The sequence below is a fragment of the Crocodylus porosus genome, unplaced genomic scaffold (assembly GCF_001723895.1).
Source record: "Crocodylus porosus isolate Cpor-Errol unplaced genomic scaffold, CroPor_comp1, whole genome shotgun sequence".
NCBI classification, from domain to species: Eukaryota; Metazoa; Chordata; order Crocodylia; family Crocodylidae; genus Crocodylus; species Crocodylus porosus.
Window position 1 is genome coordinate 29,039,370 of NW_017728931.1, and position 23,562 is coordinate 29,062,931.

Here is a 23,562-nt window from a genome sequence, read left to right on the forward strand (position 1 = left end):
ATCACCATTGCAAACATTACTACATTAATTCTCATAGTAACCCTATGAGGCAATTATCTCTTTCTATATAAGCAGATGGGGAACTGAGGCATAAAGTGATTAAGTGATTTTTCCAAGGTCATCCAGGAAGTCTTGGAAAACAGGAGCTAAACCTGCATACTCTGAGTTCCCAGTTGTGAGGTTGTTCTTTGCTCTGTGCTGTGGGCACTGGTCCTGCCAACAGAGACTGGACCCCTTAAGAATCTGTCATGTGTTACTCTATCTGGTAGGTGGTATCTCTACTGCAACACAAAACACTGAATTCCTCACACAAAGAAACTGAGTGCACTGTGTGATATCTATAGGCTGGAAAAAATACTGTGCATACGATTCCTTAAGAACATCAACATTTATTTAACATGATATAAAAGAAATGAGATATGAACATTTGCATTTGAACAATAGTAAGTGGCTTCTTATACTTACATTGTATGTGCTCATTGTATAATATATACACAATGAACATAATTACATTTGTACACAAACTAAGTACTGGATTGAAAACCTGCTTATTGCTGTACACACCCTACTCCAACCACGTAAAAGCCCAGTACCTCAAAATACCTACAACTTCATTTAATTAAGAAAAATTAAGCACTAACATTCGTGTATATGTTGACAACAGTGTGGCAGTAACTGCTGACGTTGCAACCTGACTGAGAAATAATTACAGCAGAAACAGGACATACTTTACTCAGCAATAATAAAAATGGCACATTTTAAATATATATATATATATATATTTTTTTTTTTTATATAAAAAATTTACAAATTAAAAGTTAAAACAATATATTGTAGTGTCTAGAAACTGTAAAACAAGGTTTAGTGGCAATATGCAAAAGTAACTGATTCTGTAGGTACCTAAAAGAAGCAAAAATTAAAACTTAAATGATACCATAATTAACCAAAAATTCAATTTTGTAAAACGTCAGCTAAGGTTCTGACAGTGGACCGCACATTTACAAGAACCTTTACTTATGTGCATGGAAATCATAGCAGCAAGCTGGTATCAGAAGAACAATCTTCAGATTGTTGAGTGTACATATGGGCCATTAAAGCTGTCTTGGAATAAACATTTTCCAGGAGGTGATAAAATGATGCTCTGCAGTCAAAAGCATCAGAACTATGAATTTCATAGATTTAAAATATACTGTACAATATCTTCTTACATTTCCACACGTCCATACATCTCAGCCATGAATTGTTTCAATAGAAGCTGTTACAGCTGAAAGACAGACATGGAGTTAGTTACTTTATTTTACCAAAACTAGAATAATGTATAAAGTAATTCTTGGGATTAGAAGTTTCTGAGCTCACTGTGGCATCTCAGAAAATCAAACTATTTCTGAAACCTTTTTCTTGATGCATTAAGGCTGTTTTGAGGCAATGAACTGAATCAAACACATTTTTGTATGAAGAACTATCTAAGAGTTTTATACTGCTATGCATTATTTATCACTATATTAGACTGCCTTCCACATAAAATAAACAGCAATAGCAAAGTCCCTGAATGTTTCACCTAAGGGCAGACGAGAAACAGGATACAGTATTCTTCATTTGCTGTGCTGTAGTGCATGTGGGATGTATTCCCATCCAGAGGTAATGCATTTCCAGTTGCTGCTGACAGTTATTTAGTAAAGGATTTAAAGAACTCAGGGATGAAAGGTACTATATAAATTTTATCATCACTCCATTAAACTTTTTATCCATGTGCTTAAAATGTAACAATATGCTATTGATAGAGATCCAGAAATATGTCTCTATGATATCAGAGCCATGGCACAGAAAGTAGCCTTCTCAATGAGTTCTCTTTCCTTAGTTCCAGGATATCTTATATTGCAGTTTTCCTATGTCAGATTCTACTTCCATCATGCCAGGAGTATCACTTTACTGTCTGTAAAAACTATATATAGGTATTACTTCATCATCTGCATCATGCATTTTCCAGATGCTGCCTTAAAAAAAACCAAAACACTCAGCTATACTAACACTCAACTTAGAAATTATCTCTACTGATACATATTTCTTGCCCAACAAACTGAATTCTACTGAGCAACAGAGTTCCTACATTGAATAAGAGACTCCCTTCCTGTAAGTCAGGAGAAATTTTAAAAGCTCAGGTTAGTCCCATATTCTAGCTACTTTACACTTGGAAATTACAGGTTTTTATACAATATTATTAAATTTACCCCACATTTAACAGGCATTTGCAATAAGTTTGTGCCTAAGTAATGTGCTAGAAGGACAGCCTGGGAGAAAGACTTCACTCAGAGAAAGCACGCTGGGAACAGCAGTACTGCATTTCAACACTTATGTGGACCCAGATCTCTAGTGCCTATTCAATGCTGGGGCTCTCTGACGAGACTTAATAAGTGCAGCAATTGCACCCGTGATGTGTATGCTTCGGAATGAACTAGTGCCTCCAATTCAATTCAGACAATGAATAACTATTCAAGGGCAACTATTTTTTGTTTCTTGAAAAATCGCTGACCTCACAGAGACCTAGAAGCAGAAAATTGTTTCTTGTTATAACATCCCAAGAATGCATTATGTTTGTCATCAGTGATTACAGCGTTACTTGTGTAAACACCATATTTAAGGTAGCAACACTATCAAGATATAGGGCCACCTTGACTGACACACGCACAGCAATAGCAGGGGTCAGGGTAGAACACAAGGCAATAAAACAGAATGCAATATCAGCTTTTCTCCTCTGCTAACTGCAGTTCAGTCTGGCATAACTACGGAGAAAATGGATTTGATAATCTCATTATTGGCATGGGTGTCAAGACCAGCTTGATGTCACAGGTAGACTACTCAAAAGATGACTGGCTCCTTCTCTTGACAGAACTGCTACAGCTAATCTATATGTGGAAGTTAGCAGAGCTCTAAACCAGCCATGCTAGCTCCAGTCAGTTCATTGAACTTTAGCTTTGTGCAAAATAAAAGTGTTTTTGATTAATGCATGCCCTACTTAAGGATCCATAATATATATGGACATACCTAACATTTATGAATATTTGCAATAAATCCTTTTGTCATGTTGCTACCTTACTGGTTGCCTGTGGCGAAACCTGATCTTAGGAAAAATGATACTCCAAGCTAGCCCTATAATTCTTTCACGAATCAAAGGGTAATCACCTGGAGCAGGCAAAGATTTCCCTGCTGTAGCTGTGAGATCCAGTATAAGGGGAGTGGAACTGAGGCCTGTGGGAATACGGAGTTACCCCAGGGCAAACCTTGGTCCGTCCTTTGGAATAAATGTCTGCAAGCCAAGACAGCAGGGAGAAAAGTGGGGCTCTAGGGTTACCCTGCAGAGGGGTCTGCGACATGTGGTTTTCTTACTGCTACCCTCCTCCTCCTCTTTTTTCCTTCTATTATTTGTAACATTCACACTCATTGCCGTGTCTTGTCTAAAATGACAAACTTTCCTGAGTGCAGATCATCTCTTTCTGTGGTACACGCCTAATTCAACAGCACTCTGATCCTAACTGAAGCCTTTAGGTGCTACTCCAGTTGAACACTGACACTTCTATCTTAAGAAATTATGTATTTCTTTACAGCCTACCATCTCATACTTATCAAGGAAGTTATTTTGGTGCCATTATAGGAAACTAGGCTTGATGATCTAACTGGTCTTCTCCATCTTTACATACTATCTGACCCATCTGAATATTATGCATTATCTGCAAGTAATCAATGCACTTCTCTATTTAAATTTCTTGACAGTTGGACATAGTTAATATCTCAGCTACATCCACCTTGCCTACCAAAATTTCTCAGAAAGAACAAGAGAATACTTAAGATGGTGGAGACAAAAAAAAAAAGAAAGACATACTTCTCTGGTAGCTATACACACATGAAATGTGATCCTTCAGTGAGCTGTGGTTGGGGTGATGGAGCTGGTGATGATGGGGACTCTGGTAAAGAGGACAGACTTTTCACTGCAAATCACATAAGGAAAATCAAGAATAAAAAATTCACAAAAGGCTTAATCAACTTGAAACTATTATTTCAAACAAAATAAGCATAACACAAAGCTAAAAATGATAAAATAACTGTTTTTAGCCAGCATTACACAACTAAATTAACATTACTTCTGACAGTTCTGAAGGAAGGCATGTGTTTACACACATATTGGTGCAATGGCCATGGAACATACATGGCACACAGGAGGGAGTCGCTTGCAGTACAGAGGAGGTGGGACATCTATTTTTAAAATATGAAGGAGGTTCTTTACTTAGGTTATTAGACAGAGACATGAACCAGGTTATGAAGACTGATGTGCACTTCCTGCTACTCGGGTCATCTCTCTTGCAAAATCCCCAAATGCCAGGGCCTCTGAGCAAGACAGGAAGGACAAACAGGATGCAGAATGCACATAGGGACAATACATCTGAAGGAAATCCAAGACTAGGGCATATCCTGTCTTTCTCCTTTGAGTATTTGTTCGTAAGTAGGCAATTCCAGAGCAGTGCCTCTGAACATGTGAAGGCAAGTTTCAGAATCCTATACAAACAGTAACCACAGGCTTGCTTTGCTGAATGCGGTATCTGCATTAGGAACCTCTGTGATGGCACAATGCGGCAGTTGCCAACCTAGAAGTCACACTAGGTTTTAGCGCCTAGATTTAATAATAGGGGCAAGACTCACATTGGAAATGGGATTGCAAGCTAGCCAGAAGTGCACTAATTAAGTGCAGAAAAAGACTTGGAACAATTGGCAAAAGGTGAAGTATACATAAATCATTTGATCAGACTAGAGTCAGTAGGATTAGTCATGTGTAATCCTTTCTCAGGTTGCACAGCACTTATGCAATTAGAGACACAAGGCAGAAAGACAGTTTCCCTACCACAGAAGGAGACAAGCGTCACAAAATGAACCCTGAAGCAAAAAATCCACTTCTTGTTGATACCCGAGGCAAAGGCATTCATCACTGGATGGCCCCACCTGAAAATGTCCTGTAGGACAGATTCAAGATCTCCTATATGCTTGCTGAGACTGTTTGTTCAGGTATTCTGAAGGAGGGGAAGAGATCTTTCTCTTTCTCATTCCTTGTTTGTTGATATAAAAAACTGACGTGGTACTCCACCGTGCAAGTATTGAGCAAGCTCTGTAGACTGCCCTGCATTCCAGAACACCGATATGTAAGCTTTGCACTCGACGGTCATCCATGTGTGCCCTTCATTCTAGCCAGGAGGCACCCCTCACAGTTGTCAATGATGGTTGGAAGGAAAAAGACCTCTTGCAACTGGTCATAATCCTTCCATCAAGTGAAGAGGAACCTGAGCAGCAAGGGACTGTTCTTTCCATAGCCAGTAGAACTGATGGATATTAAACATAATTGTGAGCATCGATGTAATCCAGTATGTAGCATCACATAGGTGCAAGAAACTGTGTCCTAGGATGGACAACTGAGTCTCGACTATTGTCTGTGGATTTGACTGGATCTGCATGATGAGATCCAGAAAAGACCAGAGTTGGTTTTGAGGATGGCAAGGTGGCTGACACATTCAAGAGTGACCCCCCTATAAAAACTCCAGTCTTTGAACAAAGACCAGATTCATTTTTTGGGTGTGCACCATGAGATCTAGGGTATGGAACAAGCCCAGGATGGTGCAGAAATTCTCCTCTCCCTCATTGATGGAGGTGTCTCCCCTATCTGCTCCTTTGATAAACATCATTATCACTGTAAAAACCCTGTGCCATTTTGGGGCCATTAGAATTCCAAAATGGAAGTACTCTGCATTGGTAGTGCTCCTGGCTTACCATAAATTGGATGTATCCTTCTATATGAAGGCATAATAGCAATGTGAAACTATTCTCCCCTCACAACCAAGAGATGTGAATCAGTCTTCTGGTTTCAGGGAGGGGATAAGGGCAGCCAGTACTACCACCCTGAACTGGAATGTGTGGATAAAGGAGTTAAGTTTTCTTAATCATGATGGGACACCATTCTCCTTTCCTCTTCTGAGAGCAGAAATTAACCATTGTAGAACATCTTCCCCCTTTGTTATAGAAAAATCTTGCAAGAAGAGTCCCTAAGAAAGGACAGAGAAGTGGGAACTGACTGGGAGTAGGCACTATGCTTGTTTGGGTGATAGAATCATAGAAAATTGGGGTTGGAAGGAACTTCAGGAGGTCATCTACATTTAGTGCAACCCCCTGCTCAAAGTAGGAACAACCCCCACTACATTATCCCAGCCAAGGTAGAGCTAACTATGATGGTGTCTCTGAAGCACTTGCTGTAACACGGCCTGTGTCTGCCAGAAATGTACCAAAAGGGAAAGGAGAGGGACAAGTGGGAAGGAGGAAGTGGGCTGAATCTGTGGACCACTGTGCTGAAGATTTTGCCTGTTGTCCAAAGATTGGCAAGTCGATGGAACCATCTATGAAGGAAGGTGCTGACATGTCCTTGAGGACTCCAGAGAGCGGGATGTGAATGGCAAAGCAGAAAATGGGTTCAGCCTGCTCACAGTCTCCTGGGCTAGGGACAGACATTACACAAACTGGTTTAAGTGATCAGAAGCTGGTTTAAAAACCTGTTACAGAACAGATGTTCAGTGCACATAAACCACTTTGAAAATGGCTGAAACCAGTTTGAGATAAACCTGGTTGAATGCAGTAATCAGACTGAACTGACTTGGGTCAAACCAGTTTATGCAATGTCTGTCCCAGACCCTGAGGATGGACCTGGAGTCCTGAAGGATGAACAGAATCTCATCCGCTTTGAAGTTAAGAAGTTTTGCCCTGTCAGTGAGAAGCTTCTCCAACAGTGCTTGGCACCTCTATGGGAAAGCCAGACTTTGAAGCCATGACAGCCAAGCATGTGCATTCATAGTAGAATGTGCATATGGAAAAGTGTGTGGAGGAGTGTGGATATTCCCTCAACACTCTGTTCTTGCCAGGTGTGGCACTATAAGTGCCTCAAGCACATTAGGCTCTGGGATGGAGGGGACACTTCACATGTATTCAGCATCCCATGCTTCAAAATGGCAGCTTTGATAAGCTTTAGTTCAAGTGTCCTTGCACTTCAAATTTGCACATGGAGCAGACATCTGGCACATGCATAAGTGCCCACTGTGCTCTGCATCTGCCATCTTTCCCTTAGACACGGAAACAGGCAGACAGAACAAGTTCTCTCTTCCTGGTTCATAAACTGATGGCTGAATTGGGAACCAAATAGCTACACAGTATTCATCACTGAGATCAAGAAAAGAGATCTTATCTCTAACTGGAACACACAAGAAGATGGACAGCAACATTAAGAACTGACTGGGACCAGCAGCAAGCAGGCAGGCTGAAAATCCAATCAGAACTGGGGAGGAGGGTAAGTGAAGAAGAGCGTGTTCCACCTTGGCAGGAATTGTCCTGTTTCCCAGTTATTGGAAACTCTCTCATCCTTGAACGACTTTGTCCTCCCCAAAAAACAAAATCTTTTTCTGAGTCATCTACTGGGAAATTAGTCAAACCTATTTTACCTCTCAGAGATGGAAAAATATGCATATGGGATCAAGGTTATCTCAGGTCTCTTTGGACTACCCAAGAATTTCAGAGCAATCAAAATATAACCTCAGAACATGTGCCACGTATGTAAAATTTAATTTCAATCCATGCTTCCATGCAATTGACTAATCAAATGTATTTTCCATACCTGCCGATGTCTGTACTGATAACTCAAAAGAAGAATTAAACCCTTCTTGTTCTTGAACTCCAGCTGCTTCGTTCTTTTCTGGTCTAGTTTCAGGTTTGTGGTTTGCAACTGGGGCCATATTCTGCAGACTAATTTAAAAAAAAGGCACTACTTTTAGTGCACATTCTAGCTTAATTTCAAGTGTTAACTACATTTACATCTCGTTTGGAATTACACTGCTTATTTTTTTTCAGTTAACAAATGGTGGCAATTAGAGGCACAAGGCAAAAAGACCATGCTGTGACTTGCAAAGTATTTAAATCAAATGCACATTTCCATAACATACACTAATTCTGAAAACCTGAATTCAAAAAAAAAAGTTTCAGTTTTTGTTTCTACTTTATAAAATTAGACTTCAGAGTAAAAACTATAAACTGGTGACTGGACAGGTTTTTTTCGTTTTCACGCTCACACTGTGAAATTAAAGGCAGTAGGAAAGGTAAAGGGCACAATGTGGTGAAAATGTCCTGATTTTGTGGGGCAGCCCCACTCAGCATTTACAGGAAGGTCCATTTGCCCAACTTCCAGTCTCATCAAATGAATCAAAGCTCCAGCACTCTTCTGATTCTGAAACATTTCAATTCGATGAAGTACCCAAGGAAGGAATGGGGACACAGGGGTGGGTCAAAAAGTCAAGCCTGCTCTTTAGTTGATGACTTCTATATTCAGAGCAGCAGTGAAGCATTCAGTCTTGGATAAAGTGTTTCACAGTAGGCTTGTGGTATGCTCTACAGATGAGAGGAAAGATACTAAAGATTCAACCCCAGAGGACATAATTGAATACCTCCTGCATCTCAAAACAAAGTAAATATTGTGCTACTCCATGATGCAGATACCGTGCCTGCAACTGAGACAGCAATAGCAATTTTTCAGGTATTAGTGGTGAGGAAAAACAGTAATTAGGAAAGGGGGAAAAGCTGACCCAAAAGTCAGTTCAGGGGAGTGCCCATGACACCAAGGTATTTCATGGTTCTTTATGTCTTGCCCTGAGTAAGATCTAAAAATCGGTGTTGTCCAAGGCTCTCCAATCCAGGACAAATCCACAGTGGGCAAGTTCAATGAATGTCAATGGGGTGGCTAAAATAAAAGTTTTTTCCAATAAACATGAATCTGCTATGAATTTGAAGAGAATTCAGAGGCACTCAGAATATAAGAAAATAGCATTAGGGGAAACATAGCACATTTAGTTCCACAGTTATGCTGCATTCTTTTGAAGGAAGAAATCTGTGTTCCCCAACAGACACTGAGTTTTGTCTAGAAATACAAGTTAAAAAGGGCTAATGAGAAAAACCTGTACTATTATTTATTTATATCCCATCCTACCCAGAACTTCTCTGGGCAACTAACAATAAAAGACATGCAATCCAGGAGGTAAGAAACAACAGGCTCTCCAAATATCCCACCCCCACAACATGAAAACTCCACTTCACCCCACCCACCCATTCCCACCCACTGCCCTGGCCTCACATTCAGGGGAGATAGTTCTGCTCTCCCCCTAAATGTTCCCCCCAAGCCTACACTCCCATCTCCTGCAGAAGGCTGTCCTCAAAAACACATTAATTGCCCCATATTTATTAGGCCCCTGGAAGACACTACACTTCATAGTTTCATAGTAGGTAGGGTCAGAAGGGACCTGAGCCACATGTTCAGGCAATAAATGGTGTCAAAGGAAGGGAAACCAGCCACAAAAAATTTACATATTTTTTTTTTTTGTTTAATATATTTGTGGCTGGTTTCCACCACACTTTAAAACTGAATGTATGGCAGGATTAGGACTGCACCATAGTGTCTTGGGTTTTTCTCCCAGAATTTAGTTCATTATCCTTCAAGGTCTCAGAATTGTGATTTACAAGGAAAGGCTAAAAGAACTGGGATTATTTAGTCTGGCAAAGAGAAGACTGAGAGGGGGTGATAATCTTCAAATACTAATGGAAGAGTAGTTATAAAGAAGATGGTGACAGACTAGTCTTTGTGGCCACTACTCCAGGACAAGGAACAATCGTCTTACATTTCAGCAACAGAAATTTAGGTTGGATATTGGGAAGAATTTTCTCACTATGCAGGTGGTTCAGCACTGGAAAGAGGTTGTGGAATGCCCATCCTTGGAAGATAATCGGTGCAAATTAAGCAAAAATTTACCTAGGATGATTTAGGTAGGGATGATCATGCCTGGAGCAGGGGAACAGACTAGATGACCTTCTGGCTAGGTACAGACATTTAAAAAGACTGAGGCGGAAGCACTCAAACCTACGCATGTTTCTGTAGATGCGTTAGTTTAGGTCAGGAGCAACAGAACAGAAGTTTGCTGTTTGGAGGGGGAGCATGAAACTGCCTGCACTGGCCAAGGCCAGAAGGGTCGGGGTTCTTAAGCACACCTCCCAGGCTGCTGGGGATTGCCAAGCACTGGTGAGTCAGTGACAGGCATCTCCAGCCCGGTCTGTTCCCTGTCACTATGTCTGGCTCACGGGAGTCTCTCAGCAGGTGTGCGGGAGCCCACTGAGACACCCCCATGACTCCTGAAAGTGGGCTCAGTGACAGGGAGCCACGTAGGCTGCAGATGCCTATCATGCTGACTGCTGATGGGGGAAGGAGAAGGGGGGGGTTGGCCATGACAGCATGATGCCCATACACAGCCCTGTAGCCACCACCTGCACAGAAAGGGAGAGCACTCACTTTATTCTTGTTTCAAAACAGGAGCTGCCTTGGGCAGCAGGGAAACAGGAAGCAGCTAGGTCTACGCAGGGGAGAAGGGAAAAAATTCCCCAAGCAGTGACGCGCATGAACCTGTCACCCTCAGCTTACACACACCTACAACTCACCCCGCCACCCCCCACACACCCCTACCAGTCCCTCGCACTGTGGCATGGAGAAGCACAGAGGCCAAGAACAGTGAAAAGCCACTCCAGCTGGCCTGGGAGATGGCTACTGTGTGGGACAATGGGGCACAGCTCCCCAGCACTGTAAGAGTGGGGCGGGTGGAAATGATTACTATGGTGGAGGTAGGAGGGGGAAAATTTAAAAGATTTAAAAAGGAGAAGTCCAGCATAGGCTGACTGCTTGGCAAGGGGATGGCAGTGGTGTCTCCATCTTTCTGCAGCAGGCAGCGCCTTTCAGAGCACAAAGAACTTAGAAAGAAGCAAAGAACTGAGGAAGGATGCAAAAGAAAGAGAGAGGGAGATGATTTGAAAATATTATTTTTCTTTCACCCTTGCAAACTCTCCCCATTTATCCCCCTTGCTCCCGCACTCCCCCTCTCTCATACTGCCCTGCCCCACACTCGCCCTCTCTTCTCGATACCTCTTCTGACGGTGATCAAGGGGCAGAAAATTAAAACAACAACAACAACAACTACTACTTTTAACCTGGATCAACCAATTGATCTATAACACAGGGAACAAATCCCCTTTCCTCCTCCTTCCCTGTCAGCGGTCAGCATGACAGACATCTTCAACCTGTGCAGCTCATTGTCCCTACACCCACTTCCTGGAGGCATGGGGGTCTTTTGATGGGGTCCTGCACACCCACCAAGAGACCCTATTGCCTCCCAGGAGTGGGGGCAGTGATAGGGAGATAGGCATGGTGGACAGCAACCTATCTTGACTCATGAGCGGACCTGGTATTGAAGTTCAATTCACTGGTGTAACCTAGATTGATTAAGTCTAATACCACATCGATCCAGTCTATCTTAGACCGGGATTCACCATTTTTAAAGCAGTCCATGTGTTCCAAACTTCTGTCCCATTACAGGTATAGACTGGTTTCCGACCACCTAAACCAGAAAAAGTGTAACGTCTGTACCTAGCCTCTAAGGTCACAGTCCTACTTTTCTATGAATCTAACAAAGATAAAAATTAATTTCTGTTTAATTATGGCTCCTTTAAGCTAGCTGCTTGACCAGATCAACTGATAAATCCAATATCATGGCTGCTTTGAGTCATGTAGCTTTATTTTTGGTTTACCTGGAATCGATCTCATGTGCTTTTTCCAGTTTCTTTTGTTTTTCTGCCTTCCTTCCAGCATTTACTTCATTTGGCTCAGATACAATACAAGTGTCTGACAACAGGAGATCATCAGTTTTTGTCAACTTAAAAAAATTGAAATCATAAAACACATTAAGGAAGTTATAAGTACAAACTGAATAATGGGGGTAGGAAATTTGAGGATCTGAGAAATAAACTCTGTCAACAGGGCCAAATTTTAATCATTATTGTACTGGAATAACAGTAGAATTACCCCACTTAAGTAATTTGCATTACCACTATAAAAAAGACAGTGAAGTAACATGAAGCATGAGAATTCTGTGGCATATGTAGAGCTCCCCGGGAGTTATAGTATTTGGACTGCAGTTTGCGTGCTGTACTCGTATCCATAAGAAACAGGGTAGTGATAAAATAACAAATAGTTACAAGGATACATTCAGCAGCAGCTTGAAGGTTTTTATAAGTTTTGATTATATATACCCAGTCTCTTGATACAATACTCTTTCAAAAGGCTCATATAATGAAACAAGCTTTCTGGGAAATATTTTCAAAGATGGGCAGTAGCTTTTAATGACACAAAATTGTACCATTACCTTGCAAAACCCTGAGAATAAAACTAAGAGGAGAAAAGTACAAAGGAGATACGAGAGGCACAGCATACAAGAACAAGGGGTTCAGTGAAAGAAAACTTGATTGAGTCTGCTCTTAGAGCTGTTCTAGTTAAAGTGTCACCCCTGCCACTCACAGACCACATGTGAAAGCACCCTAAAGTGCCATCCTGCCCTGCCTTCTGCTTGACTTCAGACTAATGTGGCTAACTACCCCTCTACTTATTTATTAATTAGTTGAAAAATTGCTGTGCTGGCTCTGAGGAGAAACAGATCAGTCACAAACTTTACCAAGAAATTCAGAAAGCTAAATCTTAACAGTTCTTTTTCTTTTTTAAAAAAGATAGGTGAGGTTATTTACATATGTGGTCCGTAATTGAGGGCATTATGGAAAAAGTGACTTCTGGAGGGGGGATTTCAAAGTTCCAGCAAACCTTTCGTTGGCTAGTTGCGACAGTAAGAGGGAAAGATACGTGATGTAAAATGGAACTGAAGAAGAGCCGAAGCATATCTGAGTAAGAGAAGCAACTTTTCAATCATATACCAGTATGATACAATTTGGGTATTTTGTTGAAATGTTACAACAAAAACTGGCACATTTAAATAACATATTTTCTATAATCCTGCTCCATTTAATCATTCCCAGCAAATTTTACATCTGAAGTCTCTATATACTGATTCCTCTGTCCCAGGATACTTGTATTAAATACAGTTTAGTACCTTTTTGGTAAAATCCACATTATGCTGCTGTTGTTCATTATTGTCTTTCAGTTGTGCTATTTCTCCTAGAGGAGTTTCATGATTTTGCTCCAGATTATTCTCTCTGATGGCACACTCTAATTCCTTTATGTTACTAGACAGTAAATCATCCTTTCTTCGATTCTGTAAGACAATATGATACTCAGAGGTACTGAATGGCATTACTCCATACTACTTTGTTGTTCTTATCCAAGACGTCCGTTATCTTGTCCGCAAAAAAACACCTATACATGCTCAAACTGAGAGCTGCCTATCCCATTTCCTCACATTTATGTGCCAGGTTGTTGCTATAATGAAAGATATTGCTACTGTACATACAACTACAGTTAAAATTCCTTTTGAAACCTAAACTTTGGGCTTCCTGACTTTTGTGCAAAACCTCCAACTGTAATACTTCAGTGGCAGTTTGTTGCTTATAGTAGTTAGCCATACATTTTAACTACATCATACATTAAGAGGGAGGGGAGCCTATAGTTACCTTTAAGTTTACACTACCCAACATTTTCCACCATAAAAGATTCCTGCACATTGTTTTTAAAGGTCCAACCTTTCTATGGTTTGCTGAAGGCCTTTTATATTGGCATCGTCAGGTAAAAGAAATGCCTGTTCTTTATTCCGTGAAATCCAGTTGATGCTTAGCTGAGTTATAAACTGGGAAAAACTTCCTTTTCTCTCTCTTTCAATTTATGGCCCTAGGAAAATTCTGGCATCCTACTATACATGAAAAATTAAATTAAAAAATCCCACAGCCATGCCATCACTACACATAGTTTGACTAAAGCAATCGGTTAAGCAATCTTAAACAGTCATTTGACCGTATTTACTAAAGGACTAAGGGACTTTTGGCATACCTGTGCCAATTTAAATGGATTATCCCTGAAAAAAGATGGGCTTTGGGCAGGAGACTGATCTGATATGCCAATAATATTTATTCCTTTTTTCTTCTCTCTTAGACAAGCCTGTTGGTGCCGCTTTATTCTTTCCATCTGCTCCTCCACAGTCATTCGAGGCCGAGTGCTTTCTGCCAGACATAACTGCTCCACTGCACTTCTTGGTCTTTCCTTAAAAAGGGAAGAATTTTTAACACCTTTCAGAATGAAGCAATGCTCTGAACTACCTGTTCAATCTGTTTAGCTTGACAGGGAGGAAAATACTGGGTACCTAACAAATGCTTCTATCCAGTAGACAATAAAAACAACTGCATAATAAAAACAAACTGATGAAAGTTGAAACCAGACAAACTCAATGTAGAAAGAAAGGTAAAAATATTAAGGGAGAAAATATGATGAGGGTGATTAACTGTTGGAACAATTACTAAGGGGAGTGGTGGATTCTACACTGCTTGATGTCTTCAAATCAATACTGGATGCCTTTATGGGAGGTACGCTTCAGTCAAATGCAAGGTACTGGACTCAAATACGTTTGCTAGATGAAGTTGAATTGCTTGCAAAGCACAGGAGATAATTAGATTAGATTAGATGATTTAAAAATTCCTTCTGGCACTATGCTTTATGAATGAGTATAGCTGGACACATCTTATTTTTAGGCCAAGACTAACCAAGTTTAACACCATTTCTGAGTTTTTATACTATATGTAATCTAGAAAAGGTTTGTGAAGGGAATGAAGTAAAACTCCATATGATATTTGTAAAATAAATGTTGATCAACTAAACCAGGGCTTTACTTTAACAAGGCTAATAGTTTTATTGACTTGTAGTCCCAAAACAAGAAAAGCACTTATTCAGCATCTTGTCTAGTTGTAATACTAGTGACTGTTAGAAAATCTTAGATGCTCAGTTGCTTTTCTCACAAACCTGTAGCTTTCTGCCAATTCAAATGTAATGAAGTCTAACAGCGTTCTGGTCAAAGTAACTTTTAAAATAATGCCATTCCTTCCTTAGATATTGTGCCTGCTAAAGAGCATTTAATTGAGGATAACGTGATGTTTTATTTAAACTAGATCAAATAAAACAAGATACAGCATTTAAGGAAATAACAGGTCCATGAACTGAACTTAGAAAAACTACTATACATCTTAAAGCTTTCAAACTGGCTTTAAATACCGTTCTTAAATCTATCTTCTTGTTTTTCCTTAAAGTGACATAAGAAGCTATCGTTGAAGATTCTGGAGTGGGTGATTTGGTTCGGGGAGGCACAACTCCAACAGGAAAATGTGAACCTATAGAACAAAAACAGCAACTTAACTATTATCTTTAACAGCACACACAAAGCCTTATGGCTGTTCTTAGATAGAATAGGTTGTCAGGATGTGAAACCATTCATTAACAGGTGGTCAATGTTTCACTTACCATAAACTCTGATGCTTAACTACTATATCTACAATTATCTTTTTCTGTTTAAAGAAACCCCTGTTAAACTGAAACCTGGCCCTTATTTAACCAAATGAGTTGAAAGAAACCAACTTAGAAATGTGCTGCTTTTTACCTTAATGATGAATAAAGCTGATTTATTTTTATTAAAAAAATTGTAACCTCTTATTTTTGTTTAACCTCAAAAGATCTAGAAAGTTAAATATGGTCTTCCTTGGTTTTCTTGGAAGCATTCATATAGGCCTTGGAGAACAGTTCACTGTCTTAACTGGAGAGGTAGCAGCCTTCACTAAAGCTTCATTTTCCCAAAATATTAAATCCTCAGTTAAATAATGGCATTAAATAGGTGTTAAAACAGTCTCTCTAGGACCTGAATTTGCACGCCCAAGGAATGCTGAGCATCTACACAACTCAAGATAAATTGAACAAATCTTTCAATCTTTTCTTTAGAAAAAGTTGTAATAAATGTAGAGCACAAACTCATTTTTCTTCTCCATAGTCCTTTACCATATAAAAGCTTTCCTGTGTCACTTCCAGGGCTAGAGGTTTTACATTATCTTTCTGTCTTTAGAACTTTCCTCTTCCTTGTTAATGTACAGGAGACAAACAAGAAGAAAATAGCTGACAGAGACGAAACGTTCAAAATGACTAGTTAAGTTTATCTGGGGCAATAAGAAACAAACTCAAAATTTCCATCCTGAAAAAACCTCAGCAAGAAGGGGACCAAATGTTAAATATTATTATCAAGTCAGCCAAATTAGAAAGCTGGTGTATCAGATAACATCAACTCACGGTAAGTACTGGGTAAAAATAGAATAAACTCTTCCAACAGTCAGACTCAATGTTACCAGGGCTAAAGAAATCTTGCAGGCCACCCCATTATGAGAGCAGTAGTGGAAACATGGGATAATACATAAAAGAAATTAAGCTCATACTAGTCATCTTTACCATCTATAGGTAGGGCGACCATACGGAAATCCAGGACATCTGGGACACTATTGTGTCCCCCCTTCCCCTGCACTCTCACAAGTCAGCAGGGGTGGGGCAGTGTGCCTGGCAGCCAGCAGTACCTGCCTGCCCACTTGCAAGATGCTCCGTGCTGCTCTGACTCCTGGCCAGACCGTGCCCTGCACCCCTGTATTTTCCATTATAATTCTCAACAAGTGGTTGGGACCGGCTTCTCAAGTCCAGGACTGTTCTGGCTAAATTGGGTTGTACAGTCACCCCACCTATAAGTAATAATGTTGAATTTAATCCTAATAAATTATTATGGAGTTTCAGTATGTGGGAACACATCCATATACTGCAATTTGGACAATTATTCAAAACAATATATATTTAAAAATTGAAGAAATACAACATAAAACAAGACATTAAAATCCCATTTTTCCAATACCAATTGAGATTATTTTCAACATATCCCCAAAGAAAGGTAGAAGACATTAGAGGAAATCTGAGATTTTGTGAAAATACTGGTCACACCTGTGAAACACACCTCTATTGCCTGTGTTACATAAAGCAATTTTAAATAGCCATAAAGCAGAAAAAAATCGTTCATGAGAAAATGGGCTATAGGCATAGGATCAGATATTAGGGATAAAGAATGGGAGATTATATGGAACAATTCACACATTCATATTTATGACAATAAAGAAGAAAACTATTTTAAAATTCTTTCATATCATTTAAGAGTTGTAGAATACCGATCACTTATTTTATGGTAGCTACAAGAATTACAACTACAAAAGCCTGAAAGAAGCAACACACCAAAATCACTGATAATTTCAAAAAGTTTAGGAAGTTTTAGCACTGGAAAAGTTGCCCTATCAAGTCAAGATTCCATAGGGGAGAAAGAAAAGAAAAGAGGCTTACTTAGAAATCTAGTGGAAATTCCTGGGATTTGATGTACAATAATCTTATACCCACTCTAAATCAAAAAAAATTGAGAAACCTTTTGAATAATGCAGGAAAGTACAAGTTTTATAAGCCAACAAATTTGGAATGAATTTGAAATTTAAAGCAGAGATGGGTAGAAGACAGTAAGCCCTGTATCGTACAGCGTTCGGAGGAAGAAGAGGGGAAATGAGGGCAGGTTACAGATATAAAGAAACAGAATTTTAATAATGACCATGAAAAATAAAGGAACTGTTGAAGACTGAAAGAGAAGAAAACAACACAAAGCTCTCCTCTATGAATTAAAGGAAGCATTCTTGATGGAAGATAATTTCTGTCTTTATGTACAGATTAGGGAATTGGATCTTTACACGTTACGTTTGTTATTTGATCAGTTGGACTCATTAAGGAAGTTAAAAAATGACTGATAGTCTAAAGTGTGCAGAGTAAATTGAATAGAGAGGTGGTTATCCATGTTACTTTGAAGTGAAGCAGAAGATAGGGCAGTAGGTGGCTGCCTACAAAAGCCCATTGATGTCCCTTCTGCCTCTACTGAAACTATTGGGGATACAAAGGAACAGAACAAAAGGCTAACTGAAACCACACAGATATTAAATCAATACACAGATGACTATAAACTGTGCTGGATGTAGACCCTAATGAAAAACTGACTGGTTATTCCTTTTCTAGCATTGTAGGGCTTTCTCTGCTTTTCTTTTTTTTTTTTGAAGTCAGAACAACCAAGAAAAAAAAAACAAATAAAACATAAAAGAATCAAAGTAGTCACCAGTGTGGACAGAACTAGCAAAACACAGCTAGAAATTACTACTATAAAACCACCACCTTCAGCTGATATGGAAGAAGTCTCCCTCCATTTGCCTGCATGGAGGGTCATAGTAACTTTTCAAAACTTTCGTTTCGAGATAAGAGACTTTAGCGTCTCCTATTATTCTGGCAGACAGACAATCATATTACTTCTCCATTGATGGATCAAGATAAATATCACAGAAGGCTAAGGAAAGAATCACCATGAGATTGCTTTATTTAGTCCCTTTTGGTTTCACAGTGATCATGAATGGTATTCTTTAAATAATCTGAAACTTAAGTAGTTCTCTGACTGTTATGGCCACATCATACATCATTTAAAGGGTACTTAGTCACCTACATGTGATCCTATTCCAGCCAACTCAAGTCCCTGAAAAAATGTTTGTGTCTATTTAACCTTAAAACTAAGTCACAAAAAGCAGCAGGAACATACAAGACTCATTCATTTTTAGTATTAATAGTTTTTTTAGACTCAAGCAGGGTGCGATAGAAATAATTCTCTGCTTGCTCCTGACACTGCTGCCAAAATATAAGCCTCACCTGCCCACCTCCACTGTGCATGCTCCAAACCCAAGACTGAGGCATGAGACATACTCCAGAGATATTCCAAAACACTACTCTCAAGATCTTTGTTTCTGGCACACTTCAAAAGAAGTGGTGGAGGCATTCTCATTGCTTCATTTCTGGGTTAGGAGTGTATAGGTGGGGGTTTATTTCCAGCACTACCTTATGGCCAGATTCAGCCAAGAAGCAAAGCACCAGGATGTCCTGTAATATCAACAGAACAAGACAAAAAGGAGTGACTTGCTGGCCTCATATATAAAACCGGCTTTTAGGCACCTTGCTCAGATATTCCCCAGTTTGGATTTCTGGAGGTATTCAACACGTACTTCTAATATTGAGAAGATCTTGACAACTGCATTTTCAGAAGTCACGATTCAACAAGCTGTTTTATACATTGTTACCAAGGATATTAGATTCTTTAAGTGAGAGCGTTCCCAGTGAAGGATTATACTGAGCAATGAATAGCTTCCATGGGGTTTGGATGAAGAAGAGAATCAGAGGCATTCAGCCACTGCAAGGATCTTTATTGGGAGTATACCCAACAAGACAGAAGGCAATTCAACAATTACTAGATTAAAAAAAGAAAAAGACATTGTTTCCTTGTCTCATGAGTCTGAACATTCTGTGGTGCTGCCATTTTAGACATTCCAGTGACAAAGTTGAAAGTAGGATTCAAGAACCAAATAATTGTTCAAGGGTTAGGACAGAAAATGGGTAATTGTTCAAGGGAGCAGTGTGTGTGGAATATGAGTGATGTGATGAGACACAACGTCAATACGGATTTCAGGGGTGCTGTCAAGCTGAATATTTGATTTTATTGTGGTTTTACTAAGTGACATCCTTTCCTTAACATGCAACTAAATGATCATCTTACTGTCCAAGTTTTTTTAGTTGAATTCATACATAAACTAAAAAACAAACAAACACTGATGTGGTTCCTATAGTTGATTACAAGGTTTTGTATTGCTTGAGTAACATCCCGAAAAACAGTTGGGAAGTAGCACGCTTAGGTACCAACCTTTAGCTGTAGAAGTTTCTGACTCTGAAACTGGTTCAATCTTTTCTTCTCCATTAGATTCATCAACCTCTGCCACTGTTGTTAATTCTGGTTCACTCTTATAAAGTCTATAATCAGGAGCCTAGAGGATAAGAATCATAAAATGGACAAACTCCAGTTAAAGAAGTGGAAACAGCTATCTTGCTGGTGATTTTTGTTCTAATGTAATGCTATTTTTAAATAACTTTTCACTGCTCAAGGGATAATATAGCAGTATTCAATTCACCGTTAACATGAAACAGTGGCTGCTGATTTCTGAAAGATAAAGAAAAACAAAATATGGCCAAAAATGGGAAGGAGCAAACTTACCAGTATTTTGTAATACTGAGTCCTAAGAAACAAGAACTACCTTTAAAAGGGTTTGGCAAACACATGGCTTAAGACTAGTGTTTGCACACTTTTGTAAGATTTCAGAAAAACCTGATTTTGGAAAACTTTCCAAATGCATGCAATCATCCCGGGAGATTTGCTTTGGTGCAATATAAAACAAACTATATGTCTTTAACAGATTTATATATGCAGGACTGATGAAAATGTCAAACACAAAAGATGCATCTAAAAATAAAACTGATTAGCCAAAAAAGAAATTCCATGACACAGAAGCAGCCAGATGTCAAAATAAAATAGTGACAGTGCAAAGGAAAGGGGGGAAATGCTTGAAGTACAATGTGGCAATTTAAGCCACTTACACAGTGAGATCCATTTCTCTGATATCCTTGAACTTGATGAATCTTCTTTTCTTCCAGCAGATGTACTGGGCCCCTGCTATAACAGAGCAAGGAGCTGCTATCACTGGGCAGAGGGGGGATTATGGGAGGATGCTCTGTAAAGTCATAGGACCGAGGGAGTGGAGGACGAGGTGGGACTACTTCCTCTTCCTAAAGATTGTAGAATAGTCACCTTATTTAGATGTGTACACCTGTTACAATTATATATAACTCTTAAAAAGTATATTACTATAGCTGTATCAGATTCATATTTTGGAACTAAAGAGACACTGTCACGCTAAAGAGAGATGATAAAACTCAATTGTGTTATAGCACAAGATACTTTTTAAAATCTCATTTTCACCATTTACGCTACTTACTTTCTCCATGTCATGCAGCTAGTTATATCTGCAGTTTTAGCACTTGAATTTTATGCTCCTCATGAATACATCTGAGTTCACTGATTATGTTAATTATGCATCTATTTTCCCTGAAATTCAGTATTAAAAGATTTCCCTGTACATTAGGTTTTCTAAAATCTTTAAAAGCCAAATTTAAATTTTGAATGCAAGACAAACATGACAATGTCCCTTTAAAGCTTTGATTTCTAGACATTATAGGCCTGGTTTTCAGAGGGGTTAAGCATTTCAAAATGATGTTGGATGATCAGGCCTTCTGAGAACCAGGCTGCACATGAGAAAAGACATGTAAAGCAATATGTTTTTCTACATGAAACGTGCGTGCGTGTGTGGGGGGAAATACAGGGTTCACATTTTTGGGGTGGGAGCCTGGGGACAGGAAGAGGTAAGGAATGGGGAGAGAGAAACATGAATTGGTAAGAATGTGAAGTCACAGAAAAAATAATTCAAAAATCCCTATCCGGAACTTTACTGTTGAGAATCAGTTCTGTAGTTCGGTAATAGACATGCCTATACTAAATATGCATGCCAGACATCTTTAAACCAGTTAAAACGTAATTTCTATTCACAACATTTATAATTTAGAAATTCAGCAATACTAAAAGGTGCAAAAAAACATACCTCATTTTTATACTTAATAGTTGAAAAAGGCTTGGATGCAATGATACCTGTTCAAAAGAAAAGAAGACCATGAAAGTGTGTTTTCAGTGAGTAACAAACACCAGCACACAAGCCAGCCTCTATTGCCCATAAGCTCATATGCTAATTTAAAATGGTAATTAAATTCAGTTGTTGCTTTTTTTCCCCCACTTTTCAATCACACAAAAGCAGACAGAAACTTTGCCCCTTAGAAGAACAACACAATACAATGGTAGTGTTAACAGATGAAAGTGGCCAATTTACCCGCCTCTGTAGAACTTCTTTGCTGTTTATGCTTGCTCAAACCTTCCATGACATCTTGAATTCTCCATAGTTCTTTCTGAATCTGAGCTCGCTGTATACCTGCTGACTCAGTCTGCAGTAAGGAAACATTATATATGGGTAAGTATATATCTGGAGAATACTCATTTTAATTTTCAGACAACATCACAAACACAAGAGACAACTAAGGTTTAGGAAGCAATGTGATTAGCACTCTCCCATCTCACATTGATAAGTGATAAGAAGTTATGGAGGTTAGTGGTTAATGGAAGAGCTGCCATCACAGCAACTGATAGTTGAGATACCCCTGTGGCCTACTGCAGGCCTGACAGAAGCTTTGCACATCTCATCCTCCAAGAGGGAGGCGAAGCATTCTGACAGCTTGGCTAGTGACACAGGAAGACAAGATATCTCTGAATATACAATGCAGAATGGAAACTGGGGAATTCACCACTGAGCTAACTAAAGCAGCTCTGTTCAGTAGGATAATTGTGTACATGTTGAACTGTTTGCACATCTGTCACTGGCCAGAAGGGAACACCAACAATACAGACTGATGGGTGGATCTGACAGACATTTAAGGGACCATGACTATTATATATGGAACATAAATCAAGAAGCTGGCTGGGTGTTAAGAGAAGAAAATCCATATTTAAGTGAGGAAGCAGCCAACAAAAGAGATAAGAAGCAGTGTGATTACATGCAGTAAAAGGTTAGAAATTTCAGCAACTGAAATAAATAGCTGGCCAAAGTCTGTGGCAAGATTTAGTCACCTGACGACACACAATACCTATCTATTTATTAGTTACCTTTGTTGCGTTTTAGGTTCCTGTCAAACATTACACATTAACCAGCTAATCACATCTGAAGTTGTGACCCAGCTGCACGTTGAAGCAATTAATGGCATCATAAAAAGGGAGTAAGTCACAAAGTTATTCCACAACAATGTATAATAACTTTGTGGCTGGTTCCCATCAGACCATTATCATTATATGCTGGTTCCAATTGCACGCTGAAGCTGGGAGTCCAGTTCAGCTGACGAGTCTCCCAGCTGCTGGGGCACACCATGTCAACTGAACTGACATGGCTCCCAGTCGCTGGGTGGCACCGTATGCCCCCGAGTCTGGGAGCCTGCACCTGATGGGGCTCCCAGCCACAAGAGCATGTGGTGCACGTTTGCAGCTGGGAGCCCCATCTGCTGAGGGTGCTCTCAGTTGCAGGAGCTTGCTACTTGCTGATGTGGGGGGAGCCCAGGATTGTGACTAGTTGCGATCATGATCCCACACTCCCACTACACTAGCAGTAAGGTGTGATGGGATCTGATGCTCAGCCCCACAATCACACCTCCTGCCATACAAGCGTGGCATGACAGGAAGCACGACTGTGGATCATGTATTAGAACCCATCGTGCCTTCATCTACACAGCTGGCAGGGGCCTTAGAGAAAAACAACCCCCAATGCAAACTCTTGAGCAAGTTTGCACAGGGAATGTAAACAAGGATAAAAAGGAAAAAACCCTCACTTCCAACCTTGAAAATAGTGTGAAGATGAGAATCTCAGCAAACTGTTGAATAAATTATGCCTCCATGACCATGCAGGATTTGGGTAAGTGATACTGTTTCCTATAGAACTTTCCTACTCCTGTCACTGCCTCACCATCTCCCTTCTCCTGTGGTATGAGGAAAGACGTTCTACCATGACTGGGCTTATGGTGTTTTAGTGTTCCTTATTATTTGAAGAGTTCAGGACATAAGTTACTTAGCCAGA

The 23,562-nt window shown here is 39.7% G+C and overlaps 1 protein-coding gene across 9 annotated transcripts in view; it reads right to left on the minus strand.

Annotated features, from left to right (window-relative positions):
• Positions 1-369: 369 nt before the first annotated feature.
• The window catches only part of PLEKHA5 (pleckstrin homology domain containing A5), a 259,545-nt gene continuing 236,352 nt past the window's right edge, over positions 370-23,562 (minus strand). For 2 of the 9 annotated variants that reach the window (XM_019544475.1, XM_019544473.1), the window contains 10 exons: positions 21,778-21,889; positions 21,496-21,542; positions 19,710-19,830; positions 15,143-15,258; positions 13,931-14,140; positions 13,041-13,202; positions 11,692-11,816; positions 7,694-7,821; positions 3,899-3,983; positions 1,362-1,990 (listed from right to left, as the gene is read on the minus strand). In XM_019544475.1, coding sequence (XP_019400020.1) covers positions 1,927-1,990; positions 3,899-3,983; positions 7,694-7,821; positions 11,692-11,816; positions 13,041-13,202; positions 13,931-14,140; positions 15,143-15,258; positions 19,710-19,830; positions 21,496-21,542; positions 21,778-21,889 — 1,170 coding nt within the window. In that variant the 3' untranslated portion in view covers positions 1,362-1,926. Of the gene's footprint in view, positions 1,265-1,361; positions 1,995-3,877; positions 3,984-7,693; positions 7,822-11,691; positions 11,817-13,040; positions 13,203-13,930; positions 14,141-15,142; positions 15,259-19,709; positions 19,831-19,911; positions 20,627-21,495; positions 21,543-21,777; positions 21,890-23,562 lie in introns of those variants that run through there. The other 7 variants (XM_019544480.1, XM_019544479.1, XM_019544478.1 and 4 more) reach the window with 6 other exon arrangements.